General features: G+C 34.8%; 1 protein-coding gene across 3 annotated transcripts in view; it reads right to left on the minus strand.

Moving 5' to 3' along the window:
• Window positions 1–22,703, minus strand: part of LOC128552126 (hemicentin-2-like) — a 193,648-nt gene that overhangs the window by 111,250 nt on the left and 59,695 nt on the right. For 2 of the 3 annotated variants that reach the window (XM_053533153.1, XM_053533149.1), the window contains exons 3-4: window positions 20,707–21,024; window positions 16,624–16,908 (exon numbers count right to left, since the gene is read on the minus strand). In XM_053533153.1, coding sequence (XP_053389128.1) covers window positions 16,624–16,908; window positions 20,707–21,024 — 603 coding nt within the window. The remainder of the gene's footprint in view (window positions 1–16,623; window positions 16,909–20,706; window positions 21,025–22,703) is intronic. The other variant, XM_053533157.1, reaches the window with a different exon arrangement.

Below are 22,703 nucleotides of genomic sequence, written 5' to 3' on the forward strand. Positions count from 1 at the left end.
GATGTTGTTTGAAGATTTTCTATTTTTAGCTCTGGCTATGTGGCCATGTGCTATGTGCAATAAAGCAGAACCGTTTGAACAACTTTGGTAGAGGACCATCCAAGGAACATCCATGCCAAGTTTCATCAAAATCCATTTAGTGGTTATGGAAGAGATGTCTTTTAAACACAATTGTTGGCGACGGACGGACGGACGGACGCACGCACTCACGACGGACGACGGACACAGCGTGATCACAATAGCTCACCATGAGCATTGCTCAGGTGAGCTAAAATATATGTCATGACTAAAATCAGCATGTCGTCTCAATGTGGTGAACAGTTGTGCCAAGTTTCTTTAAAATCCTTCAAGCAGTTCAAGAGTTACAGAGCGGATACAAAACAAAGTCATATGACCTTTGACCCCTAAGAGTGACCTTGACATTAAAGGGAGCCATCCGAAACATGCGCTCTGCACGTCAACTGGATGATGTGATTATAAAACTTTTGCCAAGTTTCTTCAAAATCCTTCAAGCAGTTCAAGAGTTACAGAGCAGACATGAAATAGGTCATATGATCTTTGACCCCTAACTGTGATCTTGACCATGAAGCAAGCCATCGAAAGCATGTGCTCTGCGGTGAACATTTGTGTCAAGTCTCTTCCAAAACCTTCAAGGGGTTCAAGAGTTACAGAGCGTACACGAAATTGCTAACGGATGGACAGACAGACGGACACCAGCATCAAAACATAATACCCCACCTTCGTGCGTATAAAAATGTATGAAGTACAAAAATTCCAATTAACATAGAGTGAAAATATGCAGAATCTTGTTTTATGAAATTCACAAGGTGCTCAATATTTTTGGCAAACAACTAATAAAACATCTTTCAATAGCTGTCTATTTGGCTAGTAAATTCAGCCCAAACCAAAATCTTAAAAATGTGAATGTTAAATAACAGTTCTTAATTTGTATTATTTAAAAGTCCAACATCTCCGTTGTCTCTGAAAAATTTCTACCACAACATTGATAGCGTTTAAACAATATCGAATGTTGGTACATATGTGCATTTACTCATGTTACGGAGGGTAGATTTTAGTGACCATCTATATTTTTGGACATTAAGAAATTAAACAATAACGCAATTTCTTATTCAAAAGAAACACTTTAATGCAACTTAATTGATAAACACGTCCGACACATAATCCAATCAATATGGGATTTTCTACCGTCAATACCGAGAGAGAATAAAGGTATATGTCAGACAATTTTAAGCTCTATTTCTTAAAACAAAAATTTGAATATTTACACTCGTTATAATTATTAAATTGAGCATCGTATAGAAGAAAATTTGCAACCCTCTGTCAATTTATAATGTCCTTAACACCACACAAAAACTTGAGGATGTGCTACGTATATCACAGTGTTGGAATGCCGATTCTAAAAACATACAACTCCGTTACGGAAGTGATAAAATTTACAACGAAATGAAAACATTAGCCTAAAGAATATATTGTTGTTGTTTTTTTCTACCATGGGAACATGGTTTTGGAACTTTATCAAATGCTTTAAAGAACTGGTTAAAACACAACACAATAAGTTGACATATTACAGTTCCGGCAGTGCTTAAGTATTAGAAACCTGTCACCTAACATAAATTAAAAAACAATACATTTCATTAAAGAGACAGCCATTGAAACAGTACATTTTCAAACAATAACCTGCAAAAGACTAAACAGCAACTAAACTAAACTACCATGTGTGGCATTTATACAAAATCTGTATATACAGCAAATATTGGAGCATCTAGTAACGGAAGTGATAATGCGTTACGGAAATTGTGTTACGTGTGTAGTTAAGCCTGTAATCAAACTGCTGTGTGTAAAAGATTAATGAGCATAATATAAAATGTCAGGGCTATTTAGATAAAGTTCAAATGATAAAGCTCTGTCATGATGCAGGCTTTCTATCCATCTACGATCACCGTCAAAGAACATCGAACATTTCTTGATGTTCCTGTCTTTTCTAAATAATCAGCTATTTTGTATACGTCTGATTTCTTTTATTCATTTTACATCTTTGACGAATGGGACTTTGCATTTGTTACAATATTTTCAAGTTCAGGAAGAAAATTAATCAGAACTTTATCAGGAGCCATGTCTTAAATTACGCAGCCATCCAGATGTGTCTCCTCGCACACAAATTTCTGTGATTTGAAAGCAACAGTTAAATTTGCATTTCTTCGGTTACCTTTCTGATATTAGTGTGTTTGTCTACCATTCTCTGAACACTTCCAACTTACTAAATAATGTTAATTAACGTTTCCTTACTAACATTTTCTGTTTTTCATTATGTCACATCGATGTTTCGGACGTTCAACATACAACAGTTTCTACTGGATAATAAATTCTGTAAAGATTCTTTGAAAGCAAAGAATGCAGTCAACTAAAATAATAGCAGACTCGGTTTGAATAAGTCCGTTCAAATCATTGTTAGTCATATTTGCCACTACATCTTCTTTGCACATGGAAGAAAAATAGTCAAATTTGTCAGAAATGGAAATTCAGAGAAACCTAATTACAATAAAACAAGTCTAAGAATACCTTATTTTAACAACATAACAACATAAATAACAAAATTTCTATGTAACCTCCGTAACATAATATCTTCTCGGTAACAAAATAAAACATGTGGTCGCCGAAGTCACATTTCTTTTTAAAAAAGTTAGTACGATATTAAATATTACATAATGACGAGAACATTACTGAAACCAGATCATATTGCGTGCAGCGACTAAACAAGGACAAATTCAATGCAGTCAGACAAATTATCTCACCTCCATAACGGTATTGTGGGAAAAATCAAGCTCTATATCACTTTTCTTCAGATAAAATAGTCAGAAAAAAACATATATTTCTTGATTCTGAGTCCGTTTTGACACATCTCTTTGGTCAAATGTCCATGTATGAAATCTGAATGTCGCACTGGAATTTACGAACACGTTATCGCCTCCGTAACGGACATGTTTAAAGAGGCATATTTATTTCAGCGCTATATTTTATGTATAGTTTTACGTTCAGACCAAATTAGAAAAGCAGAGAAAACACATTCAAACACCTTAAAACATAATCTCATAAACATCATGTAGTATAATGCTTTTTTGTATATAACTATGAACTTATCTCATTTACTTGAAATATTGTTCCACACATGATTTAAAATTACACTTAAAAGCCTTTGCAGATCAGCCTCTGCTTCCTTCGAGTGACGCATGAGAAAAACTTTATTGTGCTTTCCGCATTTCAGTAGGTAGTTAGAACAGCTACGATGTTATCTTACGGAAGTGATACGTTACGGAAGAGATAAAATTATTTCAATATTTGATAACTGTTCGATACCTTGATAGCATATACTGGAAACAAGCCTTAAGCTTCTTACTGATGCAATCAAGGTAAATGATGCAGACACAGAGGGAAAACACCATTGTTATGACGTACATCTGAAGAAGTCCCCGTTACGGAGGAGAGATTTTAAATCGCGACAAAATAAAAATGAACTGGAAACAATAATATCAGAAATATTTACTTATCAGATAGTAACAAGGGTGTTTTTTTAATAAAGTTATATCATTTGACGACAGTTTGTGTCACTTTTGTCACATGTATACCTTTTTCAAAATACTTTCTTAATATATTAGATATTGTTACGGTAGGTGAGAACTGTTTTAGGCGACAGTAATAATTATGACCGGGATGAATGCATTTTGTGCTTATGCTATTGAAAATGTCCTTCCGCAATTATAATGAACCCTCTTTCATAATACTGCATGTAGTTTTGGCACACAGATGTACTCCAGTGCTATCAACAGAGTTATTATTTGTTTCAGTATACATGGCGACATGGCTGAAATGAGCAGAAAGCTTTTATTTCAACCCTACTGCACATAGAAAGTAGAAAAAAGATCGACTAAAAGTGTTAAAAAAAAACAAAGAATATGCCCTGGCTAAAGTAAAAACCTCTTTCCAATGTAATTTATTCATCATGTGTTTGTAAAAGATGAACTAGAATGAAGGCGACAAGGTATTTTCTAAAGTGGGTCAATTTTTTGTTTTTGACTGGTTTATCCTCTGATTTCCTGTTTAACTCTTGACTTGTTTATTACATGCATATAACAAGCGAGGTTTGATAGCTCTTCATCACTCACAAAATGTGTTACTTAAGCTTTGTTCAGTTATAAAGTGGAAATATGGCAATTTTTACTCAAGGACTAAACCTTTGGTGTCATTTGACTTGTCTTGTCAAGTATCAATCTTGTCTGAGATTATGCAATTACATACAGTCTGTAATAATATGAGTTTGAGAAAATGAAGTCACTAACTTGTAACACTGAAATTATCTAACTTTCACTAAACCAATCTTCATATAAATGAACTTAGTAATATAATATTCTTACAATATGTATTCCACAAGTTTACAAGTATGTCATGAAAGACTTCTGAAGTTTGCTAAAAACTGAGGTCTCTAACTTGTTACATACAAGGAAAGATAATGATAGCTTTTAGTACTGTGTATTCAGTGAGTTTATATGAAGTCTGTTAAATACTCATTTCTTTTGTGTTATATCTCAATTTTGTTTTATGCTTGTGTTTCGGTAAGTATTTACTTGTAATATTTGAATGCCAACCGTAAAGCATTTTGGAATGCGCATATGCATGAAAAGAGTGCTACCTAGATAAGACAAAATTACGGAGGTGCACATTGAAACCCCTAGACACGCCTGTAGCGGATTGTCTAGGAGTACAGAACTTATTTTACCAGATAATGTCTTTTATTTACATCTTTCACATTTTGCTGCAAATGAAATATCAAATATGATTGAACCATTATTCACCAAAAACTTGAATCCAAAAGGACCACTCTTTTATCAAAATGTAAATAACTGTGGAAAACACAAAATAGAGAACTTATATTCTTCAAACAGACACAAATAGTTAGACAAAATCTTGTTAAATTACATTATAACACATTCATTCCTAGTTTTTAAAATTATCTAAGGACATTGTTTAAGACTTAAAACCACGGTTATTATGTTTTCTGCACGTTCAGTGACAATTATGAGATGCAAGGGAAGATTCCACAAAAAATTCCTTTCGATTAACTGTTTATAAACAAACTGACTTATTGCAATACAAACAAGAGCACCGCCTTGCGGATGCTGACGCTCATCTGATTTTTTTTGTCTCTGTATAATAGAAATATTGTCCTACTCATGATTTTCTAAATCAAAAAGGGGCTATAATTCTTGCAAAAAGCAATGTAGAGTTATGGTATTTGCTGTGCAGAGTCAACTTTTAATGGCGAATAACTGCTCCAGTTTTAAAGCAACATCTTTGACCTTTAAGGAGAAAAGTTGACCTAAACGCAAAAGTTAATAAAAAATCCAAAAGTCCAAAATGGGCCATAATTCTTGCAAAAAGCAAGACTGAGTTACGTTTCTTGCTGTACAGAGTCAGCTTTTGATGGTGAACAAGTGTTGCAAGTTTTAAAGCAATAGCTTTGATAGTTTAGGAGAAAAGCTGACCTAAACATAAACCTTAACCAGGCAACGTCAACGCCAACGCCAACGCCGACGCTGACACCGATCAAGTCATGACAATAACTCATCATTTTTTTTTTCAAAAAATCAGATGAGCTAAAAATTCATAAGTATATCAACCATTTCTTGAAATATAACTTACAGGCACTGACCTCCAGATTTTGGCTACAAAATGATGAAGTTTGGTCATATCATGAACATTAGAATATGAGTTTTTGTTTCTAAACTATTTTAAAAATGCCAAATCAAAAAAAAGAGATGACCCTGTCGGGAATCAAACCCGGATAAAAAAGTTTCCGCTGTCGTTACCAATAGCGCTATGAAGGATTTAGTGTTCAAAACGTGTTAAATATAGACATTTATAATCGAGGCAGTTTACCTCGAGTAAAGCGTTTCAATATAAACGCTCTTCGATTTTCATCGTAAAAAATAGTAAAAACAACTCATTTTCATGTGTTTCCATAACATACAGTCTGTCGGCAATTATATTTGAAAGCATTCTTCAAAAAAATATAGTATTAATTTCCAGATATCTAAAAAACACTTTTTTTGTTGTCGAACAATCTTGAGACCAGTGCCTTTAAATTCAGCTGAAACAAGGTAGTTTGAAAGACAGCTATATCCCCCGCCACTGTTATGGATAGTGAAAGTATTGCTGGTATTGGGTGGAAGCATTAAACATTTAAGTTGTGACCTTGACCTCGAGCTGGCATGGGTGAATTTTGAGTTTTTTACATTGTTTTGATAAGGGGGATATTACAGCCAGGCCATATTAAAATCCTTCAAGGGGTTTGCGAGACACAAAGCGGAAACACAATGGAGAACTCAAACCTTTGACCTTGAGCCGACATGAATGAGTTCTGCACATTGTCTTGATGAGGTGATTAATTGACCCAAGTTTCATGAAAATCCTTCTAGGGGTTTAGGAGAACCAAAGCAGACACAAAATGTTACGGACGAAAGGATGGATGGATTAAAAAAGCAAAACCCAAATGAATTGTTAAAAACAAATTTTATTAAAATGACAAGGCACATATCGCATCAAAATATCAAAATACCACATGTTGACTGTTTTTGATACTGCTGAAAGAGCGAAGAGGTCACAAAAATGTAAATAGTTTTTCCTATATATTCTATATAAAACTGACATTTTTAAAGAGCTACCAAACATAGCTAGACCCATTTTAGAGAACAAATTCTTACCTCATTTGGAAGAGTTATGATAAAACTGATATAAAATGAAGAGAAATGTAGGGGTCATGTATCTTCTAAGAGAGATTTCTCTTGTCACATTTGCTTACTAGTCTGTGCCGAATTGTCCGAAAATATGAATTTGTGATTTTTTTTGCTATATTTTACGAAGTTGTGTTTTTTTTTGAAAGTTTAAACACCCAATCTCTCAAAGTCCATTGGTAACATTTTATATCATCATTATTTTGGCGGCCATCTTGATTTCAAAATGGCCGCCCAAAATTATGCTTTTTTCCATTGTCTTACCAATTAAATTTCCCTAAAATGTACTGTATGTACTTTGTATGTTACATTAATGCTAGAGTGTATTAAACAAGTTTAAATGGAACATTTAATTCTATCTTGAGTTTTCAAAGTGGAGTAATTAGTGCTTAAAGGGAGATAATTCGCTTTTAATGTTAATAAATTTAGTATAATTTGCAATATCTTCACAATACAGATATGACATGAACAAAAGTACATTTCTTTGTACAAAATGTCTAAATCAACCAATCTTTACAATTTAAAGCATAGCGATAACATAATAAAGACAAAATAAAGGGAGGTAAAGAGCAAAAATGTGTATTTGCTTCTTGGCATCCTATATTATTGAAGTTATTCAATTATCGGCAAAGTGATTGCATTTATTACATGAAATAAGTTAATGTAAACTTTGTGTGTTATTATCGTTATTTATCTTTTTGCTTTAATAAAAAAGGAGAAATACACAATGTGAGACCTATATCCAGATATTTTAGAATGAACAACCACACTGTACCAGTTTTTATCCATTTTGGATCTTTTTTTATAAAACTTTTGGCTTGAATGAATTAAATAGGAAATACTGGCAAGTAATTTTAAAATAAATTGTTGTTATTATTATCAAATATTCATTTTGTGGTGTTATACTTTTAGTAAAACTTAAATGTCGACTGTCTCAGCGCAATGAATAACTGAGTGGTTAAAAGGCCTTCCTTTGCCATTCAAAGCTGGACACTGACTTTCAAATCACTTTTCCATTACTTATGTGGGGTTGAAATCCTTCAAGTGACGTAAAATTCTTTCAGTTAAGTTAGCAAAGCAGCTATTAACCAAAGATTATAGGTTCTACCCGGGCATCTGCTCATACCTATAATGGCGAGCTCTTGGGCCTTCCTTTACCATTCAGAGCTGAAAAACTGCCATATAAGTTGTTTTGGTGGGACATAAACCCTAAAATTAAGGAGGTAGGTTACCTTCATATTTGTATATGCGCATGTCCAACCGGAAATTAACGTGACGATTTACGACGACGTTTACGACAAACTAAATGTGTTTGTATATTCATTTTTCTGAAAACAAATCATGAACCTGTCTTCGATCTGATGCTTTATGGCTTAATAATGCAGAAATAATGAATAAATTGCTGCAGAAACGCTTCAAAACAATGTTGTCTTAAAATGACGTCATTGACGTCATGACGTTACGTGTCAGTTACCGCGCAAAATTAATAGTTTTTATCTTGAAAGTACGTAATTCTATGCATTTTCTTTATTTTAACTATTTTCAAATAACCATTATTTGCTTGAATATTTCTTATGGGTCTATTGCTCTGAATGATACTCAATATTTTGCTTCTTTTATGTAGTTATATTGAAATGTTATGCGGAATGTAAGAAAATGGACGAAGATAGCCAATGTTATTTGGAATATAGTTGGGTGAAAGGTTACTTATTACGGCCATTTTCAAAAAAAAAATCTAGCAGTTTGATTTGTAATACCTGTTTTTCAGGTTCCGTTGATAATTTGTTACTTATATACTAGAATTTAGATCTAAAATTGTTCAAATTCCAGTAGAAAACTGTGGTTTCTTGAATTAAATTTATGTTACCATGGAAACGAAGCCCGTGACCTATGTATCTAAATGTAAAATTCAAAAGCGTTGACACTGGTCTATTTAAGAAACACAGCTTCGGCTTTTTATTTTCATTTCAACAATATCCATGAGAATAATAGCAGCATGCTGAACGATTTTTCCATAAAAAATACCAGACGAGTGGTACTGCTGTAAGTATTCTAAGCTGTGAAATTTGTTTGAATAAATGCAAATAACACGAAAATATAACTTACGTTAGAAATAATATGTTTTAAAGATACATTAATTAGAAAGATAATCTTATTCAATATCTTTTTATATGAAATTACGTCAAAAAGCAAGATATAAGCTATTTTAAACGCCTCTGTTGCCATGGTTACTTTAAACTTTAAGAAAAATAGGGTACCATGTAAAGTGCTTGTTATTTTGCTGATAATATTACCTAAATATTCCATGCCGGTCACTAACAGAATGGCACTGAAGCCGTCGAAAACCCGTATTTTTATTCATAGTTGTTTAAAAATGAGAGAAAATGCGTTACCATGGAAACACGAGCCCCGCGACATATACATTTTAAGCTGATATTAGAAAGCTAACGTGCATTCTAGTAAAATTATCAATTATGCAGACTTCTACGGATATCATTGAAACTAAAATACACTGAAAAGTGTTAAATATCCGTATTTTCCTTCTTCTTTCAATATGAAATACATTTTAGGGTCATGTTCTTCAAACCTTGATAAAAACTGAACTTGAAGGGACAGAGACAAAAGAAATTGAGATTGTAGTAGTTAAAACTTCATATTAGATGAAATTAAAAGAAATGCTGCGGTTCAACTAATTTGAATTTACCCTTGTAACAAGGTAACCTACCTCCTTAAACAAAACTCACAGGTCCAATTCTTGAAGACACTCTTACGTTGTACATAATTATATACAATGTATGTTTAAAGTTTAACATCACATTGACACAGTGCAAGATAAATGGCAACTTTCTATTTGTAATTGTTGAGGAAGACTCATATGCCCTTCTGTGCATTATTTCGGGCATATGTGGGCACCTGGTTGAACCGCTGTCCTCGAACCCTCAGAGACTATGATCTAGTGATTTGATATCGACATCCTTTACCACTTGGCTACAGAGGTACCTTACTAACTGTACTAGTTGACCAGTTAGATTGTCAAAAATAAAACCTTAATGAATAAAACATTTACATTTCTGTGCAATGTGATGTGTTATTCAATGAGTGAATTATGATTTCTTAAAAAATAAGGTTCTACATATTAAGTAGAAAGGTTTTTCCCTTGCTTTTCTTGCATTATTTGTTTCCATTTTTTAATACATGTAGTAAATTATTTACATATAACTGGGTATTCAATTTGTATGTCAATAACATCCTTTTAAAATGTAGAAAAAGTTCAACATTAATTGGACCAAGATGAATAAAATATGATCATACAAGAAACGCGGCAATGCCACGAAACCAGGTTTTCAACACTTTTCATAAGAATAAACAAGAGTGCCAGAATGTCACAATATACACCCGTCACAGCAAATTTCTTTACTCTAGCACCTGTATTTGCAGATGTAATTTTAATTTTGTGGTTGTTTAGTAATCATTGTAATTCTTTTGTTTTTCTAAGTCCACAAAAAAACTCCTTACCAGGTAGAGATACCTTAAAATACTTCTAAAATTAGAAAGTAACAACTATGTTGTACCGCAGAAAAGTGGTCTTGGTTTTTCCCTACGGTCAATTATAAAAAAGTTACAATATAAGTTATTTATAGTTATTAACTAAGGGAAGTTAATCTTAAAAAAAAAAAAAAAAAAAAAAATACAAAAAAAAAATTGTAAGTCCACACAGAAATCCTTACCAGGTAGAGATTGGTCAAAATACACCTCAAAATTGGATGTAACATGCATGTTGTACTACAGAAAAGTGGTCTCGATTTTTCCCTACGTCTAGTAATGAAAATGTTACAATATAAGCTATTTATAGTAACAACAAAGGGAAGTAATTTTAAAGAAGGGAACTGCGCAAGACACTTCGTCTCATGATGGTGTATAATTGTGCCAAGTTACATCAAAATCCCTCTATGCATGAAGAAGATATGCTCCGGACAAAGTTTTCATTCTTGTATCCTTTGACCTCCAAGTGTGACCTTGACCTTAGACCTAGGGACCTGATTCTTGCGCAAGACACTCCGTCTCATGATGGTGAACAATTGTGCCAATTTTCATCAAAATCCCTCCATGCATGTAGAAGATATGCTAACCCTAACCCTAACCTAATCCTAACCCTATTTTTAGTAACAATGACCTTGACCTTGATCCCAGAAACCCCAAAATCAATCCCAAGCTACAACTTTATATCAGTTTTCTATACACCAAGTTTCATCATGATAGCTCATTCGTAAGTTAAGTTATTGACCGGAAACCCTTTTTCTATTTTAAGTAACAGTGACCTTGACCTTGACCCCAGAAACCCCAAAATCAATTCCAGCCTTTGTCTTGATATAAGCTACATACATACCAAGTTTTATTCAAATATCTTTACCGAAACAAAAGTTATTGACCGGAAACCCTTTTTCTATTTTAAGTAACATTGACCTTGACCTTGACCCCAGAAAGCCCAAAATCAATCTCAGCCTTTGTCTTGATATAAGCTACATACATACCAAGTTTTATTCAAATATCTTTACCGAAACATAAGTTATTGACCGGAAACCCTTTTTCTATTTTAAATAACAGTGACCTTGACCTTGACCCCAGAAACCCAAAAATCAATCCCAGCCTTTGTCTTGATATAAGCTACATACACACCAAGTTTTATTCAAATATCTTTACCGAAACAAAAGTTATTGACCGGAAACACCAGTTTGACGCCGCTGCCGCCGCCGCCGCCACCGCCCGCCCGCCCGACCGACATCTACCCCAATCTAATAACTCAGGTTTTCGTAGAAAACCTGGTTAAAAAGAGGACCAAAGGCATTGATTTGGGATAATAAAGTGAAGTACCAATGTAAAACTCATTTTTTAACTAGAAATGACAATATTTATAAATATCAGCATGTTTAGTAAAAACTTTCCTAATCTCAGGAATTTCATACAATACTAAAGACACCTTTTACATGTGGTTGCTTACCATTTCTTGATACCACAACAGGTCAAGGAAGTGAAGAAACTTCAGTTTTGTTCTGTGGCTTATTCTTTTGTATATTCAACTCTAGTCTCATCAGACAGACGATATTTCAAGAAATAGTTAAACCAAACTGATGAAAAACAATATAGTAAGCAGATTTGAAGATTAATTCCCCAACAAGCTTACTTAAGTCTAACAATGTTATTGCGATATCTACGGTTGGCAAGCCATTAAGCTTGCTTTGTTAAACAAATGTTTACCTGTATTTAATTAAGAGGTAGTGCATTTTTCTTAAAAATGTTATAATTAGGCCTTGTTAAGGACTCATTCATTGGGTGATTGTAATACTTAAGTTCCCTTTTTGCAACTGTAAATACTCAGCAGTTGGCTGAAGATATTGGATTAAATAAGACTGAACTCATCTGATCCCGAAAGAAAACATGTCAAATGTTCTGTGTGTGAAATATATATCATTTTGTAGTTATACTGCATGTATTTATTCACAGTTTGCCTGTCAGTGATATCTTCCATAGCACAACACTGGATTTCTAATTCATATAGTTGTCTGGGAATATAATAGATACAGTTAGAATGAAAACGTTATCAAATACAGCGAGTGTGTGAGGAAAAGGGGTTGGATGGAATTCACATATTTCATACAGATATGCTTATCTATATCCAAATTTAGATGCACACTTGTTACACCAGTAAGTTCATAAGCTGAAATTTGTCTATAAATTAACAATGCTTGTTTTTGTAAAGCTGTAGAAAGTTTATTAAAGTCATATCTTACTATTATACATAAAAAATAAATCAAAACTGCTATTGCTAATTCATGTTGCCATCTACAACAGTATCCGAGTTTATGACACTTTCATATTTTATTTGTACCAGGGTTCCTGCATCAGATTTGGAAAAGCTGTACTCTTACATGTAAAGAGTGTTCTAAGTTACAATGATGATGTTTAAATGAAACGAAAATCTGATAACAGCTATAATTTCATCACTATTATCCATATTTGTGCTTTCTTACACTATAATAGGTCTTCATTGCAGCAGGGACATTTTCTACATCCTGTCAATCAAGATTTATAGATAAAATTCCTTTAAATGATTGATACTATGTTTAAGACGAATGTCTTAAGTATCTATTTGAATAATTATAATATTTCTTTTAAAGAATGACCACATTTTACTATTTGAAAATTAGATGTATAAGAAGGACGATTTTCTACCTATAATTTCATTTGAAAACTATGTTTTTCATGTAGATAAAATCAATACTTGATTAAAACTTTTAAAAAACCTTATAAATACAATCCTTTACTATTTAGGAATATAAATTTCAATTTATTAATTAGAAAAATATGTGTATTTGAAGGCTAAATTGAATATATAAAGGCATACTTGCTAAAATATAGCCGCCATTTTGAAAATCAAGATGGCTGCCACGATGATGGCCAAAAAAATGTTACCAATGGAATTCTTAAAAAGTATCACGTAAGCTTTCATAAAAACATAACTTTTCAAAATATAGGGAAAAAATCACAGGATTATACTTTGCCACAGACTATACTGTAAAATCACATCAAAATCGCACTGCTGTGACCTGAAAGTACTACTCATACTAAAATTGAGCTTCACTTAAAGAGAATTCCTATAGTTTTTTTCCTTTCATAGAATTTTTTAAACTGACATATATGATAGGAAAATTTGTGCTGAAAACAATGAACAAATAAAAACAATAGGTCACCAGGCTTGTTTTTGTGAAAATACAGCACAATACGGTTTTTGCTTTTTACAGATTTTATTATATACTTATTTGATATCATAGTCATATTTGTAATACTGTATCCTTACAATAATTGGTACAAATGAAAAAAAATATTGTTTCATATTTACTTTTGTGAACTTCTTTCAATGAAAAATACCCATAGTGAGGAATTTTTTTTTTTAATTTTGAAAAAACTATAGAATTTTTTCTTTTTCTTCTTGTGTATAGATAATTGTATTGTGAGCATAGAAATGGCTAAAAATGTATGGGTCACCAGGCTAAATTTTATGTTAAGACCGCTAGAATACAACACGTATTCGGACGGAAATGGCGCGAACCTGGCCAAATTGATTACATGTATGTCTGCTAAAAGTTTAAAAAAAGTTTTAAAAATTCTTAATTCTTTCTATAATTGAATACTAAATAATCTGAAAGGTGATATTGTCTTATCAGTACTAAGTCAATTATCTTACATTATATGAACAACACTGTCTTTGTACTAAAATGCGATGTGAAAACACAACCACAAAAATAGCAAGATACCTGTCAGGCATGATACTTGTCAATACAACATAAACCAGTATCAACATTTGATTACTGATATAACTTATCAAAAATGTTATTTCATTCAAAATTCCTCATATTTAAGATTGTCTGTAACATGTTTCAACAAATGTTGACTTCAGTTCAGTTTTCCATAGAAAGTGTCGGCTGCGCAGAAAGATGCGCATAAAAACCTATAGGAATTCCCTTAAATCAGTTACAACCTGTTCTTTCATTTTTCCTACCAAAATGTCAAAAATACACACACAATGAAATTTAAACAGAAACTATCTTTAATTTAGACCTCCGTTGCCATGCCAAGTGAAAAGTTAGTGTTTAGAAACCTGTCCGCCATTACGCGACTAGACCAGATGGTTCCCACGCTGGTTCCTTTACTATGGTTAGGCCAAGACAGATACTTTATTTTCTTCTATGTATATGAAAATCTCATGATTAGAGGAAATGTTTATATAATATATAACCGGTCAATACCATTATTGCCAATCATTTGCCGCTGATCCACAGTGATGAAAAATTGGTAACTGTATAGCAAAGGTTAATGTTTTAAAACTATCACCTCACTTTTCATATGCAACAAAACTGAAGATTTGATTAAGCCAAAAATTCCTGTAAAAATGAGGTCCATACTTCTAGACAATCCTGTAGGCACTTCCAAAAATTAATCATTACAAAAGCCAAATAAATAACACTTGTAGAAAATCCTACTTACATCTTACAATTATGGAGACAGTTTTTGTTTGCATACTGCCTGTTGTAGGATTGATTACTGTACATGTGTATGTACCAGTTTCAGTGCGGTCCAGTGAACCAAGGGATACAGTTGCTCTATTTACTGCAGTATTGCTTCCTGATTTAGTCCACGTATAGTTACAGCTTGGATAACAATTACCAGAACATCGTATATTATTAAGACTATCACCCTCATTGCCTGTGTACGTAGTTGAAGACGGTGTAAGATTTGTTTTGTTGGCATTAGAACCATCTAAAAAATGTCGGCAAAAGTTCGTATCCAAATTCCTCGGTGAGTGGCAAAATGACAAAGTTAACACCGCCAACCCACCTATCCAACGATATTTGCCAATCTAATAACACTTGAAACCTGGTGAACAACTCAGAGATAAGTCAATACAAAGATGTTTTTTTGAGTAAACAATATTTTATTAAATGGAAACTCTTAGTTCTAGAACGCTCACACGTAGTCCATTTTTCTTGTGCCTGGTAGCGAATAGGAACATTTAGGTCAATGAAGTTTACCTTCAAGTGAAGTTACTGAAAGAACTTGACCATTCTTTTATATAACCATTTCTTAAGTACATTGACACCAAATTTATTACACAAAACACTTTAAAACTAAATGGAACCTATACAAATTGAAATAGTGGAAACTATAGCTTTGTTACACATACAACCTCAACCCAAAACTTAAATGGGAATATCTATCAGAAGGAATGCAAATATATTATCATTAGATACAGCTCCTTCGAAACATGAAATTCTTCTTAAATAAATTTCAAATAATCCCTACCATACATAAAAACAAAACACTAACCTTCACCATGTTCCATTTCTGTAACAGAAAAATGATTTATCCCAAAATGACTTACCTGTATCAACTATTAACTGTCTCTGTTAAAGAGCAGCAATATATCTTTGCCTCAAGCCATTCTCCATGTGATCTGCATACCAGTGGCTTGCAAGCTGGTAAGATGCAGCACATCTTTAATTTTCTCCATTAGTTTTCTTATTTGTTATATATTGCTTTAAATATTTCAAATTATAAACGGCAAGCTTAAACATACTTGTTTTCAGAATACTGTAAAATCATTTATTTTCATGGGCATGAAACTTTGTGGTTTTGGTCAAAACGGAAATTTCGTGGGGATATGAATTTGTGGATTTTAACTTTTGTACAAAAAATGAATGGGAATTTTACTTGTTCATTGGGATTGAATATAGCCTATACTGCTTAACTAGTAATAGCTGATAAACACAACTATTTTAATTTAACGAAGTCTGAAATAAATCCTTTTTATAATGACTGTTTAACAAAAGGGGATTTTATACTAAGCAACTATGGAATACATCAAATGGCTTTAATTCAAGTAAAAATGACTGGATAAAAAGTTTGCTTCTATCAGTCATGTTCATATCTGAGAAATAATTTAATTAGTAAATGAAAGAGTTTGACTCAAAAGAATTTTAGCTCTGTGTATCTGCTTTATTTTAAAAAGGTCTATCACTCACGCAATTATGATAGTTAATATTAATTTTATTGCACTACAAAATCCTGATGTCAAAAGGGTTGGCACAACATAGAAGTCAGGTACAATGGAAGGATACATATCCACCTATGAGGGGACAAAATATAGAGAGAGGTACATACAAGAATGCTACCTGTGTTTAGTCTACTTTACAGTATTTTACAGTTTTTAATGAGTATGCATTGTACAGACCTAATATACAATTTCAGTATGTTTACTTACAATTGACATGCACTACAAGTTGCTTTCTCTCTGTTTGCACTGTAGCATTTGCATTTGTCACTTCACACGTGTATGTGGCAGCCTCTGTACGAGATAATTTCCTAAGTGATAACACTGCATTGTTGCTGACTATCAAAGCTCCATTTGTTGCCGGTTTAGTCCACTTAAAGTTACACCTTGGGTAACAGTCACCAATGCATGTTATGTCATTTAGAGAAACACCTTCATTTATCGTATATTTTGTATTTGGTGGAGCAAGTTCTGTGGTACTTGGATCTGGACCATCTAAATGATTCATCAAAATCGGTTATTTATGAATGTCATGTAAATGTTTGCTATCTAAAATTTCAGAAAAAGTTGCATATACATTTTATAGCCTTTAAACATTCACCGTTTCTCAGACCATACTGCCATTGATAACATGGCTACCAGACCATATAGCCACTCCCACCCCCACCAAAAATAACACACATTTGTTGTACATAACTGCATTTAGTGAAATGATGCACTGCTTTATTTCATTTTGAGAGCATGCTCACATCTTAATGTACATACATATAGTCCTTGTACAGATGTTTCTGTAAAAATGTCAAAAAACAACTACCAGCTTCCTTGAAAGTGTGTGTGTGTGTTTTTTTTTTAATTTTAAGTATAAATTAATTGAAAATAAGTGTAAAGACTGTAAAATCAGGAAGAATCAGTGTAATTTTGGAGTGCTGTGTTTATTCAAGCCTTAGAATTTAATTACATACAAAATATACTGGAATTAATTCACACCACAAGAACGGTACTAGTATGCCCAACATGTATATGATGTTTGGTGAGTCTGTAAATCATAATGACCCAGTTACAAACTTTGCATGGCATGTGCATGATTTTATCTGTTTATCACTTTTGCTGTAGACTCCAGCTTTAGATAACCCATTAGACTCTTATCAGAGATAACTTATCAGGCCTGAATGAGTTAATGAAAGGTCTAGCAGACATATGTTCCAACGTTGCGAGGGCTAACAGTCCACACTTCCACTGCTGAGAGGGCGAGAAGACCACAGTCCCTTTTACTGAGGGTGAGCATACCACACTTACATTGGTGAGAGCTTTAGCAGAAAAATATTCCATTGTTCAGAGAGCAAGCATACTACACTTCCGTTGTTTAGATGAAAAGCAGAAATCTCTTTAACTGTTAAGATGGAGAGCTGATCACATTTCTACTGCTGAGACGACGAACAGACCATTTATCTATTGATGAAAGTGCGCCTACACTTACATACCTTTGATGAGTCATGCATACTCTACTGTTGAGAGAACAGGCAGTCCACACAGTCAATGATAAGACAGTGAGCTAACCTCACTACAATTGATGAGAGGGCGAGCAGACCCCAGAGCCTTTGATCAGAGGGAGAGCAGACCACGACTCCATTGGTGAGAGGACGAGCACACAACACTGCCATTGATGAGAGAGCAAACATACTTCACTGCAACTGTTAAGTATTCGAGTAGACCATACTTCTATTGTTGAGAAAAAGAACCAACCACACTTCAGCTGGTGAGAGCCAAACAAACCACACTGTCATTGATGAGACGTCCAATAAAACAAACTGTCATTTATGAGAAGGCAAGAAAACAAAACTACCATTGATGAGACAATTTGTTGGCCACACTGTCTTCGATCAGACGGCGGGCTAACAAAGCTACCATTGATGACACGGCTGACAGACCATACTGTTATCAATGAGACGGCTTACAGACGTACTGTCGGTTTATCACTTGTACTGTCATTGATGAGGCGTTCAGCAATCTAAGGTAGTATTATTGAGATCGCTTACAGAGAATACTACGATTGATGGGACGGCGACAGACCACACTGCCACTGTTGAGAGGGCGAGCAGACAACACTGATGAGACGGCGAGCATTATAAGCTGCAATAGATGAGCCGGCGAACAGAACACACTGCCATTGATGAGACGGCTAACATACCACAATGTAATTGATAAGAACGAATTAAGCTACCTTTGATGAGATGGCAGACACAATGAGACAGCTAGCAGACCAAACTGCCATTGACTAGATGGCGAGCAAACTAAGCTGCATTGATTGGAAGGCAAAGAGACAACACTGCCACAGATGAACCAGCTAATAGACCATAGTACTGTTGTTGAGAGGGCAAACCGGCCACACTTCAATTGATGTGACAGTGAGCAAATTAAACTACCACTGATGAGACGGCTTTTTAGTTGCACTACCATTGATGAGACGGCTAACAGGCCACCCTGCAACTGATGTCACGATTACCAGTCCAACGAACTAGTGTTGAGACGAGGAACTTACCACACGGCGAGCAAACTAAGCTGTCATTAATTCGACAGCTAACAGTCCACACTACAAATGATGATACTGCTAGCAGAGCACACTACCATTGGAACAGACCATACGTCCACTGTTAAGAGGGAGAACAGACCACCCTCGCATTGTTGCAACAACGAGCAAACCATTTTTCCAATTCTGATATTGCTCGCACTCTAAATTTCCACTCGTGTGACGGCTAGCTGACCACACTTCCAATGTTAAGAGCTAAAGCACTCCGCACAGTCTTTGATGAAACATCATGGGAGGGCGAGCAGACCAGACTGTCATTGATGAGACGGCTAACAGACCACACCGTCATTGATGGTTCAAAGGCGAGCAGGCTACACTTCTACTGGAAAGAGCACAAGCAGACCACACTGCCAATTTTGAGACAGCGAGAAAACCATACTGTCATTGTTAAGAAGGCGAGCAGACCACACAGTCATGGTTGAGATGGCGAGAGACAACACTTCCACTGTGGTAAGGGTGAGCAAACCACGCTGCCACTGTTGAGAAGGCGAGCAACCACACTTCCATTGATTAGACGGCTAAAAGGCAACACTGCCATTGATAAACGGCTAGCAAACCACACTGCTAGAGGTGAGAGAAAAGCAGACCACACTGACATTGTTTAGAGGTCGAGCACATAAACTGTCATTGATGAGACGGAGAGAAAAAGCTGCTGTTGAGAGGACGAGCAGACCATACAACCATGGTTGAGATGGCGAGAGACAACACTTCCACTGTGGTAAGGGTGAGCAAACCACGCTGCCACTGTTGAGAAGGCGAGCAACCACACTTCCATTGATTAGACGGCTAAAAGGCAATACTGCCATTGATAAACGGCTAGCAAACCACACTGCCAGTGATGAGAGAAAAGCAGACCACACTGACATTGTTTAGAGGTCGAGCACATAAACTGTCATTGATGAGACGGAGAGAAAACGCTGCTACCGTTGTAGAGTTGGCTAACAAACCACAATTTCACTGTTGAGAGGATAAGCAGACAACAAAGCCACTGTTGATAGGGCAGGTTGAGCAGATCCACCCTAACATTTATTAGACTGCTTAGAGACCACACTGCCATTGATGAGACGGCTAACAGACTACATTTTGTCATTGATCAGACAGCTTACATGTCACACTGCCATTGATAAGACGGCGAGCAGAACACACTGCCACTGTTGAGAGGGCAAACAGACCATACTGCCATTGAGGAGTCGGCGATCAACCGATCTATCTACTGAATAGAGACAGACCTAAATGCCGCTGCTAAAGAGATTTTACTTGATCACTACCTGTGCGTGACAGCTCCTAACTGAACATAAAGCTCAGACACGAAGTAATTTTATGTAGACTTTTTATCATACCTAATAGGGCCAGCTGAATCACTTTCACTGTCAGAGCGTAAAAAATATTTTGCACCACTAATAGCAAACTTCCAGTTACACTGTTCTGTTCTGTTCTCAGACGGTACCCTAATGTGTTTTAACGTAATGTGTTTTTGATTTCGTCTATTTATAATCTTTCTATATTTTCCCTACCTACGTACACAGCCCTCATTTGCATGGGTCGCGGGATAGGAAACAAAGATATTTTAAGGCTGGCCCAGATTTATGGACTGGACACAAAATTGCAGACAGACAGAAATGACTGACAGATGGACAGATGAAAAAGTGCAATCCTATAATCCCAGAAAATGGTTTTCATCCAGTAGAGGACTAATGGTGACTTACAGATAACTGTAAATATGAAGTCATCACTGTAGTTAGAAGTCAAGCCAGTAACTTCATCTCCTGATTCTGTAGCCATGCACTTAAATCTTTTGTTGGCATCTTCTTTAGTCACAGACATAATAGTCAGTGTTTTCCTTAAAACTCCATACTTGTATCTGGTACTGGAAGGATTCGCAACATCATTCACTTTCCAGTCGAAAGTTAAACGAAGGGTGTGGTTTGTTGGATAGGTTGTAGATAAAATGCTGCATATAAGTTGACTATTTCTTCCCAGTATATTGTTGTTGTCATGGGAAATAGCTGCCTTCTGTGGTTTTCCTGAAATTGTATAAGAATAATTTTGCTGTTGTAGCAGGGACATATACCTTTATGCCACTGTGCAAGGTACATTTCCTTGCCATAGAATTCAAACTGTGTTGAAAACTTTCCAGAATGAATACTTAATATGTTTGAAATATTCTTCTAAGTGTGAACACTATGTGGTAAGTTTGTATGACCCAACATTTTAGACAGGACCTTTATATCTACCGCCATATCGTTTTGGTCGTTAGTAAGTCGAAGTATCGAGTTACATATCTCGAAATATTGAATAAATAAATCATACACACCGGACTAGTCTATTTATAAAGATAAAATCGTTCTCGACGGCGGAGCTTCCGTATATTCCTTCCGAAAGAGGTAGAATATTACTTCTAACTTAATATTATTGTTCCCTTTAACTGAATTGCTGAGCGTAGATAGATTAATGCGCGCAATAATTCCGTATCATTTGCATCAGATGATTAAATTGATATGACTGTAATGAATAAAATCTAGAGAGGTTAATATTTATTTCACACCGTCTGAAATCATTTATGGATTGGTCAGCAACAGCAATTAAAACAAGTATTTAAATTCAATTTAATTTCACCGATCGCTAACTTAAATGCATTAATGCAAGCACCAAATAAATTTAAACTCTCTGAAGTTCTTTTTTTTTCTGCGCGCATAAATTATTTTCAGAGAGATGCAAATATTTGAGTTTATATTAATTTGGTGTTCTATACTGTTCGAAAATCATAAAACAATTAGCATTCCATCTTATAGGCAATTCATATATTTAGCCTATCATTCTAACAATTGATATTAAATTCATTTGATGAATACAAAGGGTGATCGCGAAGTTCGTGTAAATATAATGTGATTTGTGTTCTATTGCTAATAAAGAATTGATAAATGTACCACAATAATGTTTAATGAATTACGATACTCCCTAATAAATATTATACGAATCAATTTAAAAGTTTGATAGTTACATCGATCCCAAAACAGTCACTATGCGTCACTCTGCGCACACCAAAAACGTAAACGACGTCAAATAACGGCACACGTCATCCAGCTCCAATGAACGGCACACTTTCTCTACGTAGTCACCGCGCAAGGCTACAAATTTCCGATGTCTCGCAATCCACTTGGTAAATGTTTTAATGGTACCAGTCTGTGTCAAGTTGTGAAACTTTCGACGGGGTGCCAATGTCAAATCAGCAAAGTCTTGGAAGTGTTGTCCACAGAGGGAAGTCTTAATCTCGTGGAAACGTTCTGAAATCCATAAGCGCTAAGTCAGGGCTGTAGGGAGGGTGTTCCAAGAGTTCAAACCCCAGTAAAGTAATCTCTAACTGTGTAGAGTTTGCCCTATGTGCAGGAGCATTATCCTGGTGCAGGATTACCCGATCCAGATCCAAAGCCAGCCGTTTCCTCATCAGAGCATTGACGAGATCTCTTTTTTATCATGCAACTACTATGCAAAGTGCCTGATATCACTTGCCTGGTATTTTATTTTGATATCAAGTCATTGACCTGATATCAAAATTAAGCTCCTCCCATATTGATGGACTAGTTTTTATAGTAGTTTCCTTCCAGATTGAATTTTATTCCAGAGTCCAGTTTCGATGATCTCAACAAATTTCCTTGAATAAGGTTGTCTCTACATTTATCGCACAGACAATAGCACTGAATGA

The sequence above is a fragment of the Mercenaria mercenaria genome, chromosome 2 (assembly GCF_021730395.1).
Source record: "Mercenaria mercenaria strain notata chromosome 2, MADL_Memer_1, whole genome shotgun sequence".
NCBI classification, from domain to species: domain Eukaryota; kingdom Metazoa; phylum Mollusca; class Bivalvia; order Venerida; family Veneridae; genus Mercenaria; species Mercenaria mercenaria.